This window comes from Antedon bifida, chromosome 3 (assembly GCF_963402885.1).
Source record: "Antedon bifida chromosome 3, ecAntBifi1.1, whole genome shotgun sequence".
In the NCBI taxonomy this organism is placed as follows: Eukaryota; Metazoa; Echinodermata; class Crinoidea; order Comatulida; family Antedonidae; genus Antedon; species Antedon bifida.
In genome coordinates this window covers 11,113,440-11,136,119 of record NC_136228.1, presented here as the reverse complement: position 1 = coordinate 11,136,119, position 22,680 = coordinate 11,113,440, and the positions used below count along the sequence as shown (strand labels likewise).

At 32.7% G+C, this 22,680-nt stretch overlaps 1 protein-coding gene across 2 annotated transcripts in view; it reads left to right on the top strand.

Moving 5' to 3' along the window:
• Window positions 1-22,680, top strand: part of LOC144838551 (hemicentin-1-like) — a 73,111-nt gene that overhangs the window by 19,878 nt on the left and 30,553 nt on the right. For both annotated transcript variants that reach the window (XM_078693961.1, XM_078693959.1), the window contains exons 2-18: window positions 5,563-5,792; window positions 6,467-6,589; window positions 7,376-7,547; window positions 8,306-8,518; window positions 8,994-9,251; window positions 11,269-11,413; window positions 14,493-14,614; window positions 15,545-15,820; window positions 16,321-16,590; window positions 16,921-17,190; window positions 17,528-17,710; window positions 18,004-18,099; window positions 18,513-18,791; window positions 19,091-19,363; window positions 19,749-20,024; window positions 21,024-21,296; window positions 21,964-22,254. In XM_078693961.1, coding sequence (XP_078550087.1) covers window positions 5,563-5,792; window positions 6,467-6,589; window positions 7,376-7,547; window positions 8,306-8,518; window positions 8,994-9,251; window positions 11,269-11,413; window positions 14,493-14,614; window positions 15,545-15,820; window positions 16,321-16,590; window positions 16,921-17,190; window positions 17,528-17,710; window positions 18,004-18,099; window positions 18,513-18,791; window positions 19,091-19,363; window positions 19,749-20,024; window positions 21,024-21,296; window positions 21,964-22,254 — 3,750 coding nt within the window. The remainder of the gene's footprint in view (window positions 1-5,562; window positions 5,793-6,466; window positions 6,590-7,375; window positions 7,548-8,305; window positions 8,519-8,993; window positions 9,252-11,268; window positions 11,414-14,492; window positions 14,615-15,544; window positions 15,821-16,320; window positions 16,591-16,920; window positions 17,191-17,527; window positions 17,711-18,003; window positions 18,100-18,512; window positions 18,792-19,090; window positions 19,364-19,748; window positions 20,025-21,023; window positions 21,297-21,963; window positions 22,255-22,680) is intronic.

The following is a 22,680-nucleotide window of genomic DNA, read 5'->3' as shown; positions in this document are numbered from 1 at the left end:
AAATTATTAAAATTAGTATACTTTTTACAGTTATTATTAACAAATTTGTAGAATATGCAGTTTTAGCATGTATAGAATTTTCAACTTGCAGGACCATAAAAGTGAAACAGGTACTCCGTCATTAGATGATATGTTTATTCGGTATAAATATGTTTTAAATAAAGTCAATGAATTAGCAAATCATGATGTTTCTGGCCATTTAATTGTTTTACTTTTTAAAAGACTCTGAAAAAATGTACATTTTCAACTATTATCAATTATCAAACAGACGAACAAAATTAATTGTAATGTCAAACCAAAAATAAACAATTTGATAGATAGTTAAAGACAGTAATATGGATTGATTGATGAAGAATGAAACAGACATGTATAGTTGGAAACAGATCATGTGTTATACCTTTCAATACTAACAACTTGAAAGGAAAAGTATACTGTAAGTAGTAGTAACGGAATATTGATAATGTGTTAAGTATCTATATTTATCATATGTTAAAACATATCCAATTTGAAAGAAATTTCAAAAAGAGTTGTATTCAATTGAGTAGGATTGTTCTTTTTATTGGACTTGCCTCATTCTGATATTGTAAGCACACAAAATTGGATAAATGGTCATGGCTTCCAATAAAAGTCAGTAGGCTTAAAGCCCCCTTCCCTACTTTTTTTAGATCTAATTTAAGATCACAAACTATATTTAATGTAAAAATAATACTATATGGTCCTATTGCGATAACTTTTTTCGTCTTTAAACGGTTAAAAATGTGAAAAATAAGTCGATTCTAATAATTATAGCGGCCCGCTATAAATCCCAAAATGCATTGCGCGCGGATTGATATTTTTGTTTTTCACCTGTAATTCGCCCACTTTTCGATCGATCGTGAGGCCAAAACAAATGGAAGACTCCTAACTTTTCAGCGAAAATACCGGGTTTTCCCCAATTTGTATCAACAGAGTCTGGCAAAAATAGAAAGACAATTAATGCAGCAACTATACAACGTCAGGCTAGGTATATAGCTAGCGTACGATGTTCGTACGTTACCGATGTTTACCAGCTAGGCCTACAAAACTAAGCCTAGCTAGGCTAGGCCTAAGACCGTCCACGAGAGGTCGATCGCCGCGAGCTACTTAGGTAGTGCATTGTTTCTCACTTTTTATCATAATTTACCATAAAACGTACATTTAAGACAAGGAATGACATGGTTTAATGTTTTTAAAGTGATATATATGTATTATTTTCCAAAAAACGTCCAAAATTGCAGGGAAGGGGTCTTTAAGCTTTCCCACTAAAGCTCTGTCTACACTATCAAACTTTATGTGATAAAAAAATGTGATAAGCCCATATATGGACATGATGATGTCATATCACTACCATATTTTAGCATATCACTACCATATTTGGGCACATCACACTTTTTTGTCAATTTAGTTTGATAGTGTATAGAGAGCTTTAGACACGAAACACAAGTAATTTTACCAATCGTAAAATCATCCAAACTTTTGCTTTTCTGTTGCATTAAAGTCTTTCGGAACAGAATCATACTAAACTTAAATATTCTTTAGTTTTAGGGTAATCTAATGAGAAATTTAATTTATTGCACAATATTAAAGTGATGCTGTATAAATTCATTATTGGGAGTATTATATTTTTGTTGAAAAACACTCATAGAATATAATTACTAAATTAATAATAATTATTAAATTTGTTGGGCAAAAGATAATGAAAGAATTAATTGTGAAGATTTGCATGCCTTGTGTATTACTTCTTTCTTTAATCCCCGAAGATTATTTGAAGTATAGCAGATTACTCATTTCAAGTTTAGTCTCGTTCCTGTCCGTGGCTATCTCAAGTTGATAATCAGTCTGCTACTGTAGGATAGATAATAACTTTCAGAATGATTACCGAATCAGTTTATACAGTATCTCGATTATTGTATAACGTTGTTTGATATAATGACAACTCATGTTAATGCATATGAGAATTTTCCCTAGGTGATTGATTCAATAGGGTGTGTGGGAGGGGAAAAGTGGGGCTTTTCTACTATTTGTAAGGGTTTTTTGTAAATTAAAAAGTCACTTATGAATAAAGATTTTCGACAAGACCTTTGCTAATTAAAACTTCACAAATTTTACATGAATAAAAAAAGCTATATTTAGTTTGGCATATCTTGGATTGCAATATAGGGGCAGAAGATCCAAGTCCTAAATATTGTGAAATCAAGTGTTTAATAATATCCTAATTTTTCAAACTTCTTGCGTTTCAACCAATTGAAAATAGATTTAAATTCAATATGTATTTGGTATCAGTATCTGATAGTGCGGAGACCTGTTGCTGTGGACATTTAAAGATGTAGTGTTGTGATTGGATATGACAACTTACGTGTCTTATGATGTTTTAAGTTTCTTTTCATTCGACTTAATATAGTTGACATATTTGAAATTATGACAACAATTTGACGCCTGTCTAATGATAAAGTCATCTTCATTGACAGCTTTGATCTGTAGTGTTAAATAGATTCCTGGAACACATTCCTTCCAATAATGATGTTCATATGAACAGAATTGATATTATATAAACAAGGATACTCAATAGCACATCTCCCATTGGTATATTTTTCTATAGACAATACTAGCATAGTATTGACGAAATTCAGATTAGGCCTCTACGGACCCAGGATTCCAAAGTGCAGCGCCTACCATGGGGTCCAGAACCCCGGGGTAACCCCTACACTTCCAAACCAGATGTGTGCACAAATCCAATTCAGTCTCTATAAAGCATTGAATATGTTCTTTAAAATTATTCTGTTATTATCACAATTATTATTTTTTTAGTTAGTTCAAAGCCAGTTCAAAGATTATAAATGACTTTAAGAAACTGCTACAAATCTGTTGAACCAAAAATCAGTGTTGGTAATTTTGAGTAGAATTGAAATTTTAAAAAGTAAAAAAAAAAAAAAAACTACTGAAGAGCAATTTATAATTGCTATTGTGTGTCTTGACTCAATCATTATGTCTGACTATTTTTTTTAACCTAATACTTAAAATAATTTGCGGTTTCCTGAATCCCTGAAGAGTTATATTTAGATCTTATTGTCATTTCTGGATATCTTCAGGTTGTCATTGTATACAGACGTAGACATAAAAGGAAGGATGATAATAAAACAAAGCATTATAATATCTTTATTTAAGTATAGAAGTCTAGTATTAAAATAATTTTCAAAGTACCAGCAAACAACCCTTCCTCCCCCTTTTTTTTCCAGCGAACAACCCCCATTTTCCAGCAAACAAACACCTCCTCTTTCTTTCCAGCAAACAACCCCCATTTTCCAGCAAACAACACCCCCACCCCATCCCCCCTTTTTTTTAGAAAACAACCAGCCCATTTTCCAGCAAACAACCCATATAGACACACTAAACAAAATGAACATTTTTCCCATTTGATTAACCAAAACATTATCGGAAGACTCAGAATGTTTGTGCTTGTAAAAATTAAAAGAAAATGTACACATTAGGAATACGGATGGATGATTAAAATATTTTGTAACAGGAATAGATCAACTATTTTTATCTGCAAAAATATTAACTGTTAACAGTTTTATAGGCAATGTTTGTCATCATAGCCGAGATTAACAGAAGTGAAACTAATGGTGCAAAGATTTTACTGATAAGGTCTGAAGAAAATTAATTCGGGTGTATTCCAGTAATCACAACTTTAAAGTTAACATGCTTAAAAACATGTACCGCAGACATTATTGGTAGAAAGGCAGACCTTACGATATCAAAACTCAAGATCATACTATTTCGGCACTTAGAAGTTGTTAATTTAGTCATTATGCAATAATTAATTGTAACACTTGTATTATACTATTTATAAGGGGGCAAGGAGTAATTCACACATGTGTCATTTCCCCTACGTTAGTATTAATCATCGTTAGGGTCGCGAAAGATATCCACATACTAAAGTTATCAGTTGTCCCATCTGGAAAGTGCAGATGTCTCTTGAGAGTGTTTCGAGTCATCCCTACCATTTTAGAAGGTGGATAAAATATACAGTAGCGTGTGTGCTTAATGTAAACGCAGCAGGGAAGGGAGTAATGCTTTAGTACAGTCATTTTATGTTTATTACATTGCCATAGAATCAATGATATTCATAAGAGAATTCTGGCCATTGGAAAACATCTGGGTTATACGGAGAAAACATGGAAATTGAATCGAAATGGAAGCATTTGATAACACGTAAAAAATGCTAAAAACAAAAACTGTAATGCTAAATTTTACAACCTTTATTTACCAAGGAAGATAAAACGTTTTCTGAATTAAAAAACATTAGTAGAATAAGTTGTGTTGATCCCAGTATAGCTTTTGTTACGAGCTGCGAGGAGATCATGAACCAAACAGCACTTCTGGCTGTACCACCTTTCGTTTAGAGCCTGAAGCTAATTATTAGACCTCACAATATAAAAAAAACATTATCGTTGTAGGTCTAAACATACCATTATTAAGCTAGCAATATTTGTTTTTGTTTTTTTTGTGTGTCTGCCTTTTTTATTTAACTTATTTAAGCAATTGATTTTGTAACTATAGACGTCTGTTTCCGAAATGAAATGAATGAATGAATGAAAAAGGCACTGCACAATTGTATTCATTTGGGAACTTTCGTAGTCAACATAAAGATTCGTTGAGTACTGTATTCGAATGGTAAATTGTAATGGATTGTGCTCTGAAACAGAAACTCATTCAGATGGAAAACATTACAATGCAAGCTTTTTCATTAAGAACAATCTCAACGCTTTAAAATACTTCGTTAAATAAGTTACTCAATGGAAAAACTACATTCTACGGTAAAGTCCCAATCAAATGTCAATAAACCAAATTGTGTTAAACATGATCAGTCAACAGCCTAGACTCATGTTGTGAATGGTTGCTCACTGTGTGAGAAGAATCAACGAAATTCATTGAGCATAACGAAATTGTACTCTTCATGACGCACCAATGGAGAACAGAAATGATTGAATATCATGTGACCTACAATCCTCAAATCAAATAACAAGAATCTACTCAGATATGGCACAATTAAATAGTGTATTTTTTTAAATTGTAGTTTACCGATACCATACACTTAATCACAATTATTGAATCATTCAATTGTGAAGATATAAATGCGGTGGTTGATATTTTCGTGGCGACGACCTGTTAACAATAACTTGCAGATGTTTCTAATGTCCTCAGATTCTCGCTAAGGGTTTGATCATAATCTTAGAAAATAATACTCAACTATTAGAAAAACTTCTGATTTCATACTCTAAAAGCAATTTATGTAATCTTATTCTATATTTTTATTAATGTCTTGGCTTGATGTTGAAGGCCACAGGTGTGGCAGAAATATTAGCATTTTTTTTATTAAACTTTCACAAATTGTGTATTATAATTTTTATTATTATTTTATTATAATATATTTTTAAGATACTTAATGTAACCTATTTTGTAATTCACAAAATAAAATATTATAGGTTTGTTGATTTACAAATATTTATAGAAAATTAAAATTGATTACATTTTTCCCCCCAGAAATTGGTCCAGTGTCAATCACCGATGACCCAGAGCAGTTCCAACAGAGCTTGCGCAACCTGTACGTACAGGGAGGTGGTGATTGTCCAGAGATGAGTGTTGGCGCTATACTTACTGCCCTCAACATCAGTTTACCAGGATCTTTTATTTACGTGTTTACAGATGCTAGATCAAAGGACCACTACCTCACGGATCAAGTTTTAAGGTTGATTCAAGAAAAAGAAAGCCAGGTATGACTTTATGAATTCATTTATTGATCAGTCTTTCTGTAATTTTCTTACTGTAGACAGAGGAGATGGTAATTTAACAGACTGTGATTCCGTCCTCATTTCACAACTGTTGTGGTCTGTTAAATTACCGTCTTTTTTGTTTACGGTCCCAAATCAAATGCTTACTAATGATTTACATTGCTGTTTGATGGATTCAGAGCTTTGCTGCCTGGCATACTTACATTCATACCAATATGTCAAATATCATTTTAAGTTATTTTTACATTAGATCATCATACTTCCATAAAGGAAGTGTGCATAAGAGCTCTTTTATGTATAAGAGTCCATTGGCTAAACTTAGTATGACCCTGTCTCACAATATTGTATCTTGACCATCTTCATATGTAAAACAACCATGCTATAATTTCACAATTTATATATCTACTGTTATAATGTGATCTCACTGGCTAAACCCAGGAGCCCCGGAGAGGAGCCCCTGTGGAGAAATAAGGCATTAAAATAATATAATATGTCGAAAAAGGCTAAAAACGCACAAGGCCTCAAGTGTTGGAGGGCCTCTTAGCGTCCCTAAACCAGGGGCTGCATGCCTCTACGTTACGCCACTGCACTCAACTTACCATCAAAGTATAAGACAATGAATTTAGTGTTTATAATAATTGCAATGTTGTGCATAGGTTGTATTTGTGTTGACTGGTGACTGTGGAAACACGACTCATGAAGGATTTAAATCATATGAAAAGATTGCTGCAACTAGCTCAGGTCAGCTGTTTAAATTAAACAAATCAGATGTTGATGAGGTCAGTATGTTAACATTTTACTTGCTATTTACAGGATTAAGAATTTAATTTTTACTCTGTGGCACTGTGGCTTTCACATGCCATTACCAATTTCAGGCCGGTTCGAGGTTCGAATCCTATTCCACTTTACTGCCAATCGTTATACACTTCCTAATGCAAGACATTTTTAGAAAACATGGGTTTCCTAACCTTAAATTATAAATAACCTGATACTCATAAATTCAATAACGTCCAGGAACTTACAATAAGATAGCTCAGATGCTTTAGGGATATGTTGTAATAATGTTTCCGCTATTAATGGGTTGTGATCCTATTTCACGTCCGATCACTGAAATAAGTTTTACTTTTACAGTAATTGCTTTTAGTGAAGTTTAATTTGTTTTCACTCATATTTTATTTAAATTTAAAATGCTACCTGTAAACATTTAATTGGCCAGAATTTTTTCCATTATTTCTTGTGATATAAATACACGTTTTAGGGTCATTAATATTTTGGATTTCATTCGCCATTTAGTGTGATTTTAATTTTTTTTCTAATTCATGGAAGTATAATATGTAAATAAAATAAATGTTATCACATATTGTGATTTGATAAAATTTGTGCAATATTGTAGTTGTAGCGCATAATTTTGAAATTCTAGTGTAATAAAAAACAAAATTTGAATAGACTCTTTATAAATCAACTCATTGAAATCCCCACTAAGCGTTTTGTCGGTGCATCCCCCGGTGCATCCCTGGTTCAAATACAAAGTTGTCGTTAAAGTTTACCTTTTCCCTTTTTTCCAGGTGTTAACATTTGTTAAAGTGACGTTACAAGCTCGCAAGGTCAACCTGCTATCAGCGGATTACGCAACTGAAGGTTTCAAAGTTTTGCGAATTCCAATTGACACGGAGCTACAACAGATCACCGTGTCAGTCAGTGGTGTCAACCCAAGAATCACGATCAGGGATCCATCAGGTAATCGTATCATTCATGTTATTTCAAAATCACCTGTAGTTTACTTTATATTGAATATCTGAAATATAACTCTATGTGCCCACTGAGCCCACATGTTTTGCAAATTAAATTATTATTAGGCCCATAAAAGAAATGTCTTGGTGTATATACAGTACTGTAGGTCTGAATTAAGGCAAATGTTAAACGTACACAATTTGGACGCCAGCTCTGTCATCAACCTATTTTGTATAATGTGTTTGTTCTATAATTGAAAACAAAAATTCATATTCAAATACATTTTCTTAAATTGATTGATAAAAATACACAAAATTAAGTACAGTATTAAAAACAATGTACCAGAAATTACTACAAATAAAACACTATAAAACTAATTTGGAGATGTGTGGACAAAGAATGAATATACGAAGTCCACCCAACAAACACTAGGGAGCTTTTGAAATAGGCGACATGTCAGTGTGCGACGCAACTGAGTGTGCAATTTACAGTGCGCATGTGGATACAAAAAAACTTCCTTGGACCATTTAACGAGCAACACGATTTGGTGCCTGGAGGGCTGTCTCTGACTTGCGCGTCTCGCCTAACTCGCATCGCTATTTCGAAAGATCCCTATTATCCAGTAGTATTTAACCACCAAAACTATTATTTTAAATCTGTGTCGATTTCATGGCTTACTGGTTTGTGGTACCATGCCTTATCTGGCCACTTGATTTAACTTTTTGAAAATTTACTAAAAAGATATATTTTAATTTTCTTAATAGGAAAACTCATTGAAGGAAAAGAACTGCTACGATTAGAAAATGGTTATGTCGTATCGTTGGAAAATCCGCGGCAGGGTATATGGCAGCTTATTATAGGAGCCGATTCTCAATATGAGCTTAGGGTGACAGGGCTTAGTTCTTTAGACTTTGCCTATGGGTTTGCAAAGCAGCCAATATACAACATAGAAGGTACAGAACGCAGACCAATCAGAGGTAAGCAGGGTATATCTATTTAAACATTGATAACTTTTAATGTAATAAAGAATTGTGTATAAAGTATTAGGGATTCCTAACAGTTTTCTAATATGGGCCTGTTTGTAATTTAGAAACACTATTGCGAACCAGGTAGAACATAGTGTCTCCAAATGGCCCATAGAGGAATCCAGGGGGCAGGTCTAGGGGATGAAGCACTGTAAGCTCATGGGTTTTAAGGACATCAACCCTTGTTTAACCTAATTTAAAATTTGTAGTAGCTTTTTGTGTCCATATGAAATGGGCTGGATTCCCTGTTCAGAACTGTAATTGTTAACTACATAATGAAATTTCAGTTTTATTGGTACCAATTTAAGTTATGTAGTATAAATTAATAATCATATTTATAAATTGTGTCCATTTCTTGATATGATACTTATTTTTTTTCTACAGCACATTATAAATTAATATTATGGTATTATTTATTTTCCCTCAGGAATTCAAAATTATCTTGTGATCGAATCCAAGAAACTTTTCCCCCCTGGCGTAATCACAAGGACCGAATTCTTAACTCTGAGTGGAGAGGTGATATCCGAGTATCCTCTACAATACAATCCTGATAATCCTCTGTTTTACAATATGTCATCGGTGACCACACCGGATGAGTATTTTTACATCAGAGTGTCCGGTGTTGACAGGCAGAACTTTGATTTTCAACGTACTACAAAGACAGCTATCAGCCTGTTAATTCCAGGTAAACATAATTGATATCACCCTTTAGGTCTAAGTTCAACATCAGATATATTTTATAGTTAACATGCTCATTGGTGGTAAACAGTTAAAACATGCTTGTGTGGTGAAGGGCCAACTGTTTCTTTTTTATTAGTCTTCTTTAAAGAATGATGCTGAGATCAGTCTTAGCACTGCTTTCCAATAGGGCCCTCTAAATACAATATACATCATAAATACAATACATAACTAGACATGAAACTCGTCACTTTGACGAGTTAGTTATCCGCACAACGACAAACGCCACGTGCACGTCATACGTTGGAATATTGCACACAGATAAAGATTATGGCATTATGACAAGAACTGAAGAATATGATATGCTGTTAGTGCTGAATTCTGTCAATTTGTGTCATATAGTATATACATGCAAAGAGTATAATCTGTATACATATTACATACAGTGTAGAATAGGTGAAATTACGGGACCCGCCATTTATTCCAATTTTTAACATGGCGACGGTATCAAAATGAAACACTTAAATAGCAATTTCTGGAGGAAATTATCTCAGGAACAACATATTAACGTGTAGAAGAAATTTGAATACGTAAAATATAGATGCGCACCCTTTTAAATGTGATGAACTATTACGCAAAATATGAAAATACGACTTTTTTTATTCAACTGGCCATATGATGACGTCACAACATCCGATTGGCAAAATGTTTACATGAATTCGTATCTACAATCCAATAGCTTCCAGAAAACGTTTTAATCGTGATTATCACATTTTATTCTTACGAGCTATTACAGATTAAAATTTACTGTAAAGATGAAATTAATGACCCACGTAATTAAAATTTTTAGGCATGATGACGTCATAAAAATTAAAATATTTTTATCTCATGCTAAAGAAAGTTTATTGACCTACACAATATATAAATTTAGGAGAAAAAGGAATACAGATAAGCATGATGCGCTCCATTGAATGTGATGAGCAATAACGAAAGAGACAAAAATCCTATATTTTACATTCGTGTGGCCATACGATGACGTCACAATGTTTTTTTAGCCTTATCGATGCATGATCCGATATCTACAACTCATCAACTTCTAGATTTTGTAATAAAAATAAACGGTTCACGGTTTACTTTAGAAACTATGACTGTTTAAAAAAAGACATAATTTTGACGATTTTTTAAGCTTTTTCATAAAAAACACGCACGAATTGTCTAATTCAACGTGTTCGTATGGCGTTATTTAAACTGGAAAAGGTCTAAATTGTTTTCAAAATTACTAGGAAAGACTTGAAAAATATAATTCAAGAGAAAAAAATATGTTTTTAACGCTACGTGCGCACCGCGTGCGTAAAAAATTGCGCGCCCGTGGGAATTTTTGACATGCTCAAAATGACAAGAAACGCATAAAAAGTTGATTAGAAATTAATTTTGCGCATTTTGAAATTTTAAATGCGCGTGCGCGCGTAACTTCTTGTGAAACATGCCATTTTTAATCCGTAGAAAGTTTGCCCCTGATATGACTTAAATTTTGTCAAAGTGTCAATACTAAATGACTTTTGGTTTTTAATCTATAATCAATCATTGAAATTCATAAAATTGCGCGTAAGTCACGTTGCGCAACTATGACGTCATTCAAAAATAGGAGGTGCACAACTTCACGTAAATGCCCATATGTTGTCAAAGTTATGAAATGTTATGTTTACACATTTTAGAGAAACGTGACTCACAAAAAGGAAGGAAGGATCCAAGAATAATACAGAAAAAAAATATTGATCCCATACAATAACAAGGAGTTATCCGCTTGGTATACCAAGCGGATAACTAATAACTACAATATACATTCAATACAATATACATCAATTTACCTGTTAAATTTTTATTTTTCAATAGGTTACTTTTAAATTTGTGTGTTTATTTGTAATTTAATTTCATTTAAAGAATTCAATTTGTTATAAACTATATGATACCATAAAACAGTAATAACATTTCTGATCATTTATTGTGATATTACATATTCACAGATCCACCTAAGGTGTCAATGCCTGCCCACTCACCTGGTTACTATGATACAAACTCTTTCCTGACATGTTATGTTGAAAGTATGGTTCCAATAGAAGTCCAGTTCAAGAGGAATGGCGCCCCTATCGGAGAAGTATTGTTCTTCAGGTAAGGCATATTTCTTATTAGATTCCCTTGATGTATAGTGTAGAACCCCTCCTTTTCGACATCCTTATTCAGGGGACACTTATTAAGGCACACTTTTTAATTAACTAGGAGCAATGTGTTTTTAACACTATTATGACCATACCCCTTTTCAGAGGACACCTCTATTAAGAGGACATTTGTTTGAGTCCTGTTTAATCTAGGTTCTACTATATTTGCAACACATAAAATATTTATACACACAGTTGCTTAATATTAATAATGTACATTCTACAACTACAATTTAAACACACCAGAATTATTTTTATTATAAGATGGAAAGGGGAAAAGAAACTACCAACATTTCAAAAGAGTCCCTCGTTTTTATGTTCAAGTATAGCATGTTTATGATTTACTAAAATTACTGGGAGTAGATCCCAACATATATATTTATAACCATCTGTCATTGTCAATATACTGTCAATTTCATCATCCCTACAAGAAATACATCCGTTTAGTGTTTCCAATCTAATTCTCATTTTGAGATGTATATACAATTTTGAATAAAGTGTCAGAGATGACAGTAAATCTGATTCTTTAGTTAAATGTTTCTACAGTTTGTAAAGTTGATAATTTTTTATTGAAAAACAGGCACCATGTCCATATGAACTTCTATATACAACTTATTGGAATTTAACTACCTGCTAATATAAATAAACAAACTGATAAAAATGTCTACACTTGAGAGGTGACATTAGGCTGTTTAGAATATCATGCTGGTATAATTATATTGTATCAACATGCTTCTCTTTAAGTCAAACTTAAATGTCTGTGATGGTGGTAGGTAACACGCCTTATCACCTGTTGTGCAGTCTCCTCTAGGCATAAAATGTGTTGGCTAATAGCTATAATCTGTGATAGAACATAAACAGTATGTTAAACTATTAAGGATCGAGTCAAGTGCTAGTTTATGGTGTTTTTGAGATTATGGCATTGTGTATGTGATGGTATGGGTTGAAGTTGAACTATGGTTTACTTTGGTTTTGTGTAGTATTATTCAAAGATGTAATAAAGTTTTGATAGTTCCAGAACTCCATCCAGGGTAACCATGTGTGGTCATCATTGGTTATACAGTCAACTCCCCAGAATCCAGATTCTTAATTATTTTTAATCCAATGCTTATAGGATAGGATAGTCAGTGAAAGTAGTTCCTCTGCCTCATCTTTGTTTATCTTTATTTTACTTTTAGAATATGTTGTGGGTTCTTTCTTGTTTAAATACGTAAGCCCTGTCGTTGTATTATTACTGGTGACTCTTCCTGAAAAACCAAAATTGTTCAATGATTCAAAAAGTCCTACAATGCATTCAGAAAACTCTTAGACAACCACACATTTTGGGAAAGTTAACTGTGCAATCTATTTTGTTTTCAAAGGAAAATGTTAAAAAAAATATATATATAACAAATACACAGAATATAGGGTTTAATTTCAAACTATGTTTTTTGCATGGCGAATAAAAATACTAAAGTAAGGTTCGCAATACCATGTGACAAGGATATACAGTTTTAGTCGTTATGTTACATGGAAACACATGGTACCATAAACCTTACAGTACTTACTACTAAATTTAAAACTATTTTAAATAAGGTAATGTTATTTATGGGCATCTCTGAAAAGATACTGTAAACCTCTTCAATAATTCTGAAAATGAACAGATATGGTAGGCCTGAGAAAATCCTCAATAGACAAAACATTTTTTTTCAAACTTAGACATTCGTAAAACTTTGGTTTAAGATACAGTCATCATCAATTAATTGCATTACGTTGAGTACAAAATATATAAGGTCAGAAGAAAATATGCCAAGGGCTGGCCTTCAGCGGTTTAGCGTGCAAACCCTACAGAAAGATATATATTTAGATACATCAAAGTTGTATTAATATTCCCATTACTCATGATTGGTATCGAAAGAGTGTGTGGAGTAAGGTCAGCAGACGACGCCGCTTTGTTGTGTCGTCTGCTTCAAAACCGTGTAGCCATGACTTGTACCTCCAAGTCCAGTTAAACCTCTAGGGATCAAAGATACTAGTGTCTCTACAGGGAGTTAAGTATGCCAGGGCTGCATGATCGACCTCCGACTGTCTCTGACGTGTGTTCCCAGTTAATCTATGACATCCTATGTAATTTAGATTTCGGTTTACTCAACACCCATGAGTTTTGTGTATTGTTGACTTAGGAATTTCTGTCTTTAGTTACATTTATATATTTAAATAAAATGAAAGGAAATAGACTTTACTGATTATAGAAGATTGCGTTGATTGAGTGTCAATAGTTCGCTGCAAGATTAATTTCATTATTCAGTAATGAGTAATCTACCTGGGGTAGTATTCAGTATTCTGTACTGTAGTTACTGCAGTAACATATATTTTTTATTAAATGTACAAGTTTATTAAAGGCAGTCGCAGCAATAAACAATGTGTGAATAATTATATAAGCAGGTAAAAAAAATTAAACAAAATGTAGAATACTTTAAAAGTTATGTAATGATAACACTGTTTATCATAAGCAAACCATCTCTGAAGGTGTTTAGCAGAACCATATAATATAAGTTTATTAAAGGCAGTCGCACAGCAATAAACAATGTGTAAATAATTATATAAGCAGGTAAAAAAATTAAACAAAATGTAGAAAACTTTTGACATGTTCCCTTGTTTAATTTATTTATTGAAAATCATTAATAAAAAATTAGAGAATGTAATTAATTCGTAATTAGGTCACGATACCATAGAGAAATAAGTTAGGAAAGTATCATAATTAAAGAGCCACTTTTAATTAGTTTTTAGTGATTATTTTTGTCCATAGTTTACATTCTATATTCAAAATGATGTTTATATCTGTTGATTTATAGTTTCTTAATTATTAAAACTTTTAACTGGTTAAGCAATTGAGGAACAAGTATTTGATGTGCTTTTTTGTGATGATTGTGGTTCAACCATCCAAAAACTATAGATGATTTCTTTCTATTGAGTCTAATCTGATTTGTATAAATTAAATAAATTATGAGTAACAATTTTTAATATAACATTTTTTTTTTTCGTAATTGTAGTGGTGATGCTGAATTTACACATTTGATTGAGCGGGCAACCAACTCGGATGAGGGCTACTATGAATGTTGGGCAACCAATGCTGAGGGCATTGGAAGTGCTACAACATACCTTGATGTAACAGGTAGGCCTACTTATTTTGCTAAAGTTTGTCAATTTGGACCTTTTGATCATATATTTTTGAAGTACACAGTAGACATACACTGTATATTCTACTCCACAATGATCAATATTTTTATTTTATATACCGTTGTGTAAAGCGCATTACAAACATTAACATTACAAACATTAACACTACATTATGAATGTTTTATAAATTATGTACAGTATTATTAAAAGTTATGAAATGATAACACTGTTTTTCATAAAGCAAACCATCTGTGATGAACAGATGAAAGTTTACGGAAGGCCACCCTGCACCAAAGGTGTTTAGCAGAACCATATAATATATATTCCTCTTGCATTAAAATACGGGCCTCATTCAAATTAATGTTTTTTAATAAATATAAAAAGTAGGTTTTTAAAAATACAACAAATTATAAACCTACCCAAGGCTAGGAAAATGACATGAATTAGTCATAGTACAGTATTGCCAAAAGGGAAAGTATATTTTTTTCATGCAAAATCATTGACTCTTTATGCCAATTCTTTTTTCTTAGAAAATTGTATTCTTTGATTATTGAATTATCTATGACACATTAAAAGATAAAATACAATATTTGATTTCATAATATATGGTTTTGTAGCAGATGCAATATGTATATATTTATTACAGTATTTCCAGTTTTGAATTGTATTACATTTCTGAAATCAAGCAGAAATGTAATACATCTGTTACTCTCTGTTTGTGTTTGAGAAAGAATTAATAATTGTTAGAATCACCGATGACTTTAAACACAATAACCTTCATAACTCAATAATAACAATACATTTTATTCAGGCTACTTTTTATATCAAAGAGGTCTTTCTCACTTATTGCAAAATGTACATATGTTATAATCATAAACCATTAATAACATTTTTTTGACATTAATAATTCATATTTCTTGTTCAGAACCTCCTCCAACCATCCAGAAGCCAGAAAACGTGACTACCCTTCCAGGAGCGAATGCCGTTCTAAGCTGCCAAGCATACAGCACTGTCAAGTATAACATCACATGGACTAAGCCTAATTCATTTGTGCGTCTGAGGGAGAATGAGTTTGTGCGTCAGCTTTCAAATGGATCACTGCTTGTCATGAATGTACGTGACTCAGATGGAGGCAGATACAGATGTACAGCGGCCAATGAGGGAGGATCTGTCTTTGAAGAACTCTTCTTACTTGTCCAAGGTTCGTCGTTCTGTCTATCACATGTTATATTCTTATTTGAATATTAGTGTCAGCTTTTTACAAAAATGTTGTCATCTTTACTTGAATATGAATTCATTATTGTGTTGTCTTGGGGGAAAAAAGAAGAGAAAAAATGTATTTAAATGAAAAATCATATGGTAGAATGACAATTTTAAAGCTTGCTAACTGCTTTAGGTTGTAATACTTCCATTAGTTCCTTTTCATCCTATTGGGATATGGACCACTCTTGTGGTTTCCATAAGTGATTCAACTGGTAGAGTTTAACTGCTTAAACTAAACATTATTAAATGTGTATTTTCTGCATTGTTGCATTGTGTCATTTATATTATTATTTTATGGTTTATAAATCAAATTCATTAAAAGGATAAATAATAATTAAGTAAACACATAAGCATGCTAAAACAAATTTATAATCAAATGTATGTCTGACTTTTACAGAAAAAATGATTGAATAAAATTTGTTGTTTTGCGTTTTGTAGAGGTGCCAGTAATCACAATCCTTGCGTCCAACGTCACTTACACTGCTGGAATGAACCTAACACTAAACTGCTTTGCTTCTGGTTACCCAACCCCAATCATCACGTGGAGTAAGAACAACCAAGAACTGCCTCAGATGACAGGGCTCTCCATCGGCTTTGACAACGAGTTGATCATCCACAATGCAGGTCCTGATGCAGCTGGATCATACTCTTGCGATGCCATCAACCCTGCCGGTTATGATACACAGAGTATTGTGGTTGAGTTTACTGGTGAGTATCATTAATTTATTTAATATATAACATCAAAATAGATTGGAAATGTCTGTGGTTTCTTTTTGTTTCGCAAAGTTGTGTCTAAATAATTTTAATGACAAACAAAACAAACTTCCATTTTAAAGTGGACCATTACAATATCTTGAAACTAGCCTACCAAACTTTAGTTACTTTAACACTTATACAATGACAATTCGAAATTAAAATTATTTACTTCATTTGAACTAAAAAATCTTACTATATGCTGACATTTATATTATATATATTTACTTTGAAAAGAAAACATAATTTAAGCTATTTTAAATTTATTTTGCCTTTGAATTTCAGCGGTTCCGGAGATCACTTTAGTAAGTGAGCAAATCCTAGTTGCTCAGGAAGAAACAGTAATCTTAACTTGTCCTGCTAGTGGCATCCCACCTCCATCAATTGTCTGGATGAAGGACAGCGATATCATTGATGAATACTCATACTATCAGGTGTTATCAGATGGCAGCCTAGAAGTGCCCAGTGCTCAGACGCTGGATGAAGGCTTGTTCAGGTGTATTGCTAGTAACATTGCTGGCACTGCAACTGCTTCCATGTACCTCGAGATTGGATGTAAGTTGATCATTTTAATACTTTAAATTCCACATTTGCAAAAAAAATTGTCTAAGAGCCTACCTCGACCCCAATTTACTATGAGTAAATCATTAGCACATATGGTTTCTCTCTAGTTTTAATTTATAAATAATAAATAGATATGTGTTGAGAAATACTAAAAACTAGTAGGCAAAACATAGGCAAAACAAGACTCGACTATACCTTCATGAGGTATCTTGTACACAAACAAATGAATAGGAGTGGAAACATAACCTCCTTTCCTGAGGTAAATAAATTTCATAGAAAAAGTGTAGTTACAGGTATTAATTGAATCTTTTCATTTTGTTACTTTTAGCCATCCCAAGAATTCTGCAACCTCCAGACAATGTTGCCATTGATATTGGATTGAATGCTTCATTCCCATGTCTTGCCTTTGGATTCCCCAAACCAATCATCTCATGGAGAAGAATCGATGGAAAGAACTTGAATGCAAACCCGAGAGTTACAGTTACCACTGGGGGCGCTCTTCACATCAGAGGTGATATTTTAAATTTGTAAACATTAGAAGTGTATTTTAATTCAAACAAGTATTTTAAACAATATTTAATTTTTTTTCTTTATTTTTTGTATATTATCTCATGAAATAAATACAACATGATGATATAATACAATACATTAGTTCTTCTTTGTCAAAAAAATATACATAACATCAAGTAAAAAACATAGGAACCCTATTGAAGCCCAAAAGGGGTTTTGTTACGTGACAGGAGCCAAGACAATAAATAATACCAACTTTTCATATGCAATAAATTTTGTTTATTTTTCTTGTAGATTTAACTGTTGATGATGCAGGTACTTATATTTGCATTGCTGAAAACAAATTTGGAAAAGAAGAAGAAACCGCTCAACTCCGCATCACTGGACTTGGTAATTTTTTTTTCCATAAACTAGAATATTTCAATTACCAAATAATTATATTTAATATCAAGCAGAAATAGGATTACTGCTGATAGCATAATGGTCCCAAGATCTCTGTCTAAATATGGTCTTGACTCTTCTCCATGGGCTCAGTACAGGACCATGCTCAGTACACTGGAAGATGACCCGCATATCTCTTCAAATATTAAATACTGATAAAGAACATATAACATAGGACGGAGATGGTGTAAAGTAAAATACTTATCAAATGACCATCTGAAGAATGAGGCATGAGAGTAAAGTAACTTGCCTAAGGATACAAGCAAATCGACATGTCTCGAACAGAACCTCTTGTATGCTTGTCTGATATCCTTTATCGTTATGCCATTTTGCTCTCTCATAATCATTCCTATTATTTTTAGTACGACCCTACATCTTCAGCAGCCCAGCGCCAGAGGAAATTGCCATTATTGGAATGAGGATCACCTTAAATTGCAGAATGGAAGGAAACCCTCCTCCTCAAGTATACTGGTACAAGAACGACATCCCAGTAAATCCAAACCTCAATCAAAACTATCGACTAGAAAGTGACGGATCGCTGACAATCTCCAACATCCAAGAGGTAGATGCTGGTGTATTTAAGTGTGAAGGAATTAATGTTGCTGGCCAGACACAGGTGGAAAGTAACTTGATTGTCCAAGGTAAAGTTAGCATTTTTTCCTTAATCAACGGTTTATTCGGCAATAGCAGAAACAAGCCCTATCTATGTATCTTGTGTGTGTTTGTCATGTGAAATGAATTGTTACCTCTCTGAAGGACTGTACAGTGACAAGTCACTCTTGGCAATCCTTGACTGTGTTCCTAAATAAATTTATAAATAAGCCATTGTCTACGTTTTTAAATGAAAAATGATTGTAAGAGGTAAAACATGATTTTTTATTTTTACACATAATAATAGTAATTTTTTAGTTTATTTGTTAATGATTTGTTTTCCTTACAGTTCCACCCCGTGTTGTACCAAATCCACAAATTGATTATGTTGTCAACTTCAGACAAAACGTCACTTTAAAATGTCCAACACAAGGCTATCCACCCCCGATGATTACATGGTCTAAAGGTGGCCAGGAAATCACAACAAACAACTTGTATTACTATCAGCTCGGTAATAACCTTATAATAACGTCCGCGTCTGCTGATGACGCAGGCACGTACACATGCGATGCCAGAAATCCTGCCGGTACCGACAGTTTGGAAATATCTCTTTTCGTCAACAGTAAGTTTGTCACTTTTAATCTCTTGTTTTGTCTGTCGACAAATTAAAAATAAATTACGCTAATTTTGTTAATTAAGATTATCTTTATGGGTTAAATAAAGTTTTATTAGTTTATAATTAGTGACAGATTGATGATGACACTGTTAGCTGATTCACAAATCTTACTAACCAATATTAAGCCATCCACGACCCTGGAGAATTGTCATAGGCCTGTAGCTTATTATCTGTCTATGAAAAATACCACATTAAATCCCAGGTGTATACTTAGAAGTAAATAAGTTTTTCTTTATTATTGTACTCCTGGGATTTTACTTAGCCCTTTAGGAATATAAGCAAAGTATAGATATACTTAATACTCTTATTCATTTGGTATTTTTCTTTGTAGTTCCACCAAAGTTCAAACCAAACCAGAAGGAAGGAGTCGTTAATGTTGTTATAAACCAGACGCTGTGGCTTCCTTGTTCCGTGGACAGTGTTCCTGCTGCCGACTTCACGTGGTATAAGAACGGCTTCCGAATCACGCCGACAACCACTAACCAACTCAATAACAATGAAACATTGTGGATTGGCGAAACTAAACTTTCTGACTCTGCTGATTATATCTGTGTGGCTTCTAACATTGCTGGAAACATTTCAAAGACATTTACAGTTAATGTTTGGGGTATGTTCTAATACTAACTAATCATTAAAAATATATACTGGCAAGTGCCTGATACAAATGCTTCTCAGCTCTTTATAAAAAGAAGAACAACAAAATTCCATGAAATATTCTAAAATAACCAAAAAAGCAAATTGACGATAAACCAGAGAAACCATTATCCAATCTCATTCAACTTTAGCAACCCATTTCCCAACCTCTCTTCCCCTTCCTTTATACAATGTTTAAAAGTAGGTCTAATCTCTAAAGTGCTATCAGAGTTTTAAACCTGTGTTCGCACTTAACGTTTACATCATATCACTGTATGCTTTTGGCCTATAATATTTAATTAGAAACAAAGAATGCAAGTGCAAGAGTTGATTGGCATCGCATCATTCACACACTGATAACAATAATTATAGACACCTGTCAAATATCATACCGATTTGTCTGATGTAACTGATAAACTACATTATAATTGTCTTTGACTTCACCTATTAAAGTGATACTTGCTTCATTTGCACCCTTTATCTGTTGTTACATATTTAAGTGGAACTAATCAAATTATATACTATGCCAAAATAATTTTTTTAGAACATTAGAAATTACATACGTTGGCAATTGTTGGTTAAATATGATGGAAATAATATGATAACTCATATACATTTATACCAGGAAGAAATGTGTAAAATAATTACTTTATACATAGTCAGTCAAGACTTGAAATTTTCCAAAGGATTAGTTGATTAAAGAAAAGAAAAAAATATATTATATAAAATAGATATATTTATAGATATAAATCCAAAGGCAAATTACTGAAAAATTACAATGCTGTGGGTATCAGTGGCGGATCTAAATGAAGATACAAAATAAAATAAGCAAAAACCTAAATCAAAACGATAAAGATATAAATATATATATATAATTATATTGTATTGTTAAAGTATATTTTCAAGACGGAGTTTATATGCAATCAGATGAAATGATTATTTACACTGAAAAATAAATTATTATTATGTTTAGTTCCACCAACAATTGTTCCTGATGAAAGAGTTTGGACTGTACATGAAGGTGATGACATCGTCCTTCCATGTATCGTGCAAGGAATTCCCACTCCAGAAGTTGAATGGCAGAAGGATGGCCGTGCCATAAAGAGACGCTCACAAAGACTAACCAAACTGGATGTTGGATCACTGGAAATTATCAGTGCCATCAAGACGGACACAGGAACATACATCTGTAGTGTAAGGAACGATGCTGGTACTCTACAAAGGACAATCTTCTTGGATGTCTATGGTTAGTATGTTTTTATTGTATTATGCCAGCTATAAAGCTCTGTCTTCACTATCAAACTATAGTATGTGACAACAAAATGTGATATCCCATATATGGACACAATGATGTCATAATACTACCATATTTGGGCATATCACACTTTTTTTGTCAAACTAGTTTGATAGTGTAGACAAAGCTTAAAGCTCTGGCTACAAAATCAAACTTTATGTGGTAACAAAATGTTATGTGCCCATGGACATGATGATGTCATACTACTACCCTGTTTGGGTATATCACAGGTTTTTGTCAAACTAGTTTGATAGTGTAGACAAAGCTTAAAACTCTGGCTACACTATCAAACTTTATGTAACAACAAAATGTGCCCATATATGGACATAATAATGTCATAATACTACCATATGTGGACACATCACACTTTTTTTGTCAAACTAGTTTGATAGTGTAGACAGAGCTTTAGGCCTATCCATGTCAAACTTCTTGGTTGATTATCCTTTGCATTTTTCAGTATTTTTCATTTAACTTTTTCTTTCCCTTCTGCATTGGTGAACTTTTCATTGTTTTTTTTTTTATGGAAATGAAATTTAAAAAAATTAATTTCTTAGTTCAGTTAATTTATTTTAAATTATAGAATGAATATGATAATGATTTAAATATTTAAAAATTTCAGTACAACCGGAGATCATAGATCAAACCCAAGTCTACGATGTTAATGAGCAAACTTCAGTCACCCTGTCGTGTTCTTCAAGCGGTATTCCAAGTCCGCAGATCACATGGATGAAAGATGGTAAAGAAGTCGTAGAAGCAACTCGTGGTGACATGGAATCACGATTTGAAATCGACCAATCAGCTGGCACACTTACCATTCATAACGCAATTGAGAGTGACACTGGTATTTATGTGTGTACTGTTAGCAATCCAGCCGGTATCACATCAAAGGAAATTACACTTCTTGTCAACAGTAAGTTATCATTTAAATTATAAAAACTTTATCCGTCAATAACAATATTTTCAAAGCTTTTAGAACTACACATGATATTAAAAGTGTTACAGTATGACTATCAATTTTAATTTAATTATGGCATTTATTCACTTTTGAGTGTTAGGAATGTCATCACAAGTTCATGTGTGTAAATTAGATTAAAATTTCTACAGCATGACTAATTCAAACTGATTTTATTATTATTTAATAGTTTTTTTCTTGTGAAAATGTTATATATGTTTAAATACTTAATTATACAATTGTCAGGTGTAAATAGTTGTCATTGAATATTTAAGCTGAATTAGTAATAATTTTTTCTAGAAATTTATCCTGCTTGAATTTGTAAATTATATTTCTGTAACGAAAGGCTTTACTGGATCTCAAAATATATTTGTCAATCTTTAA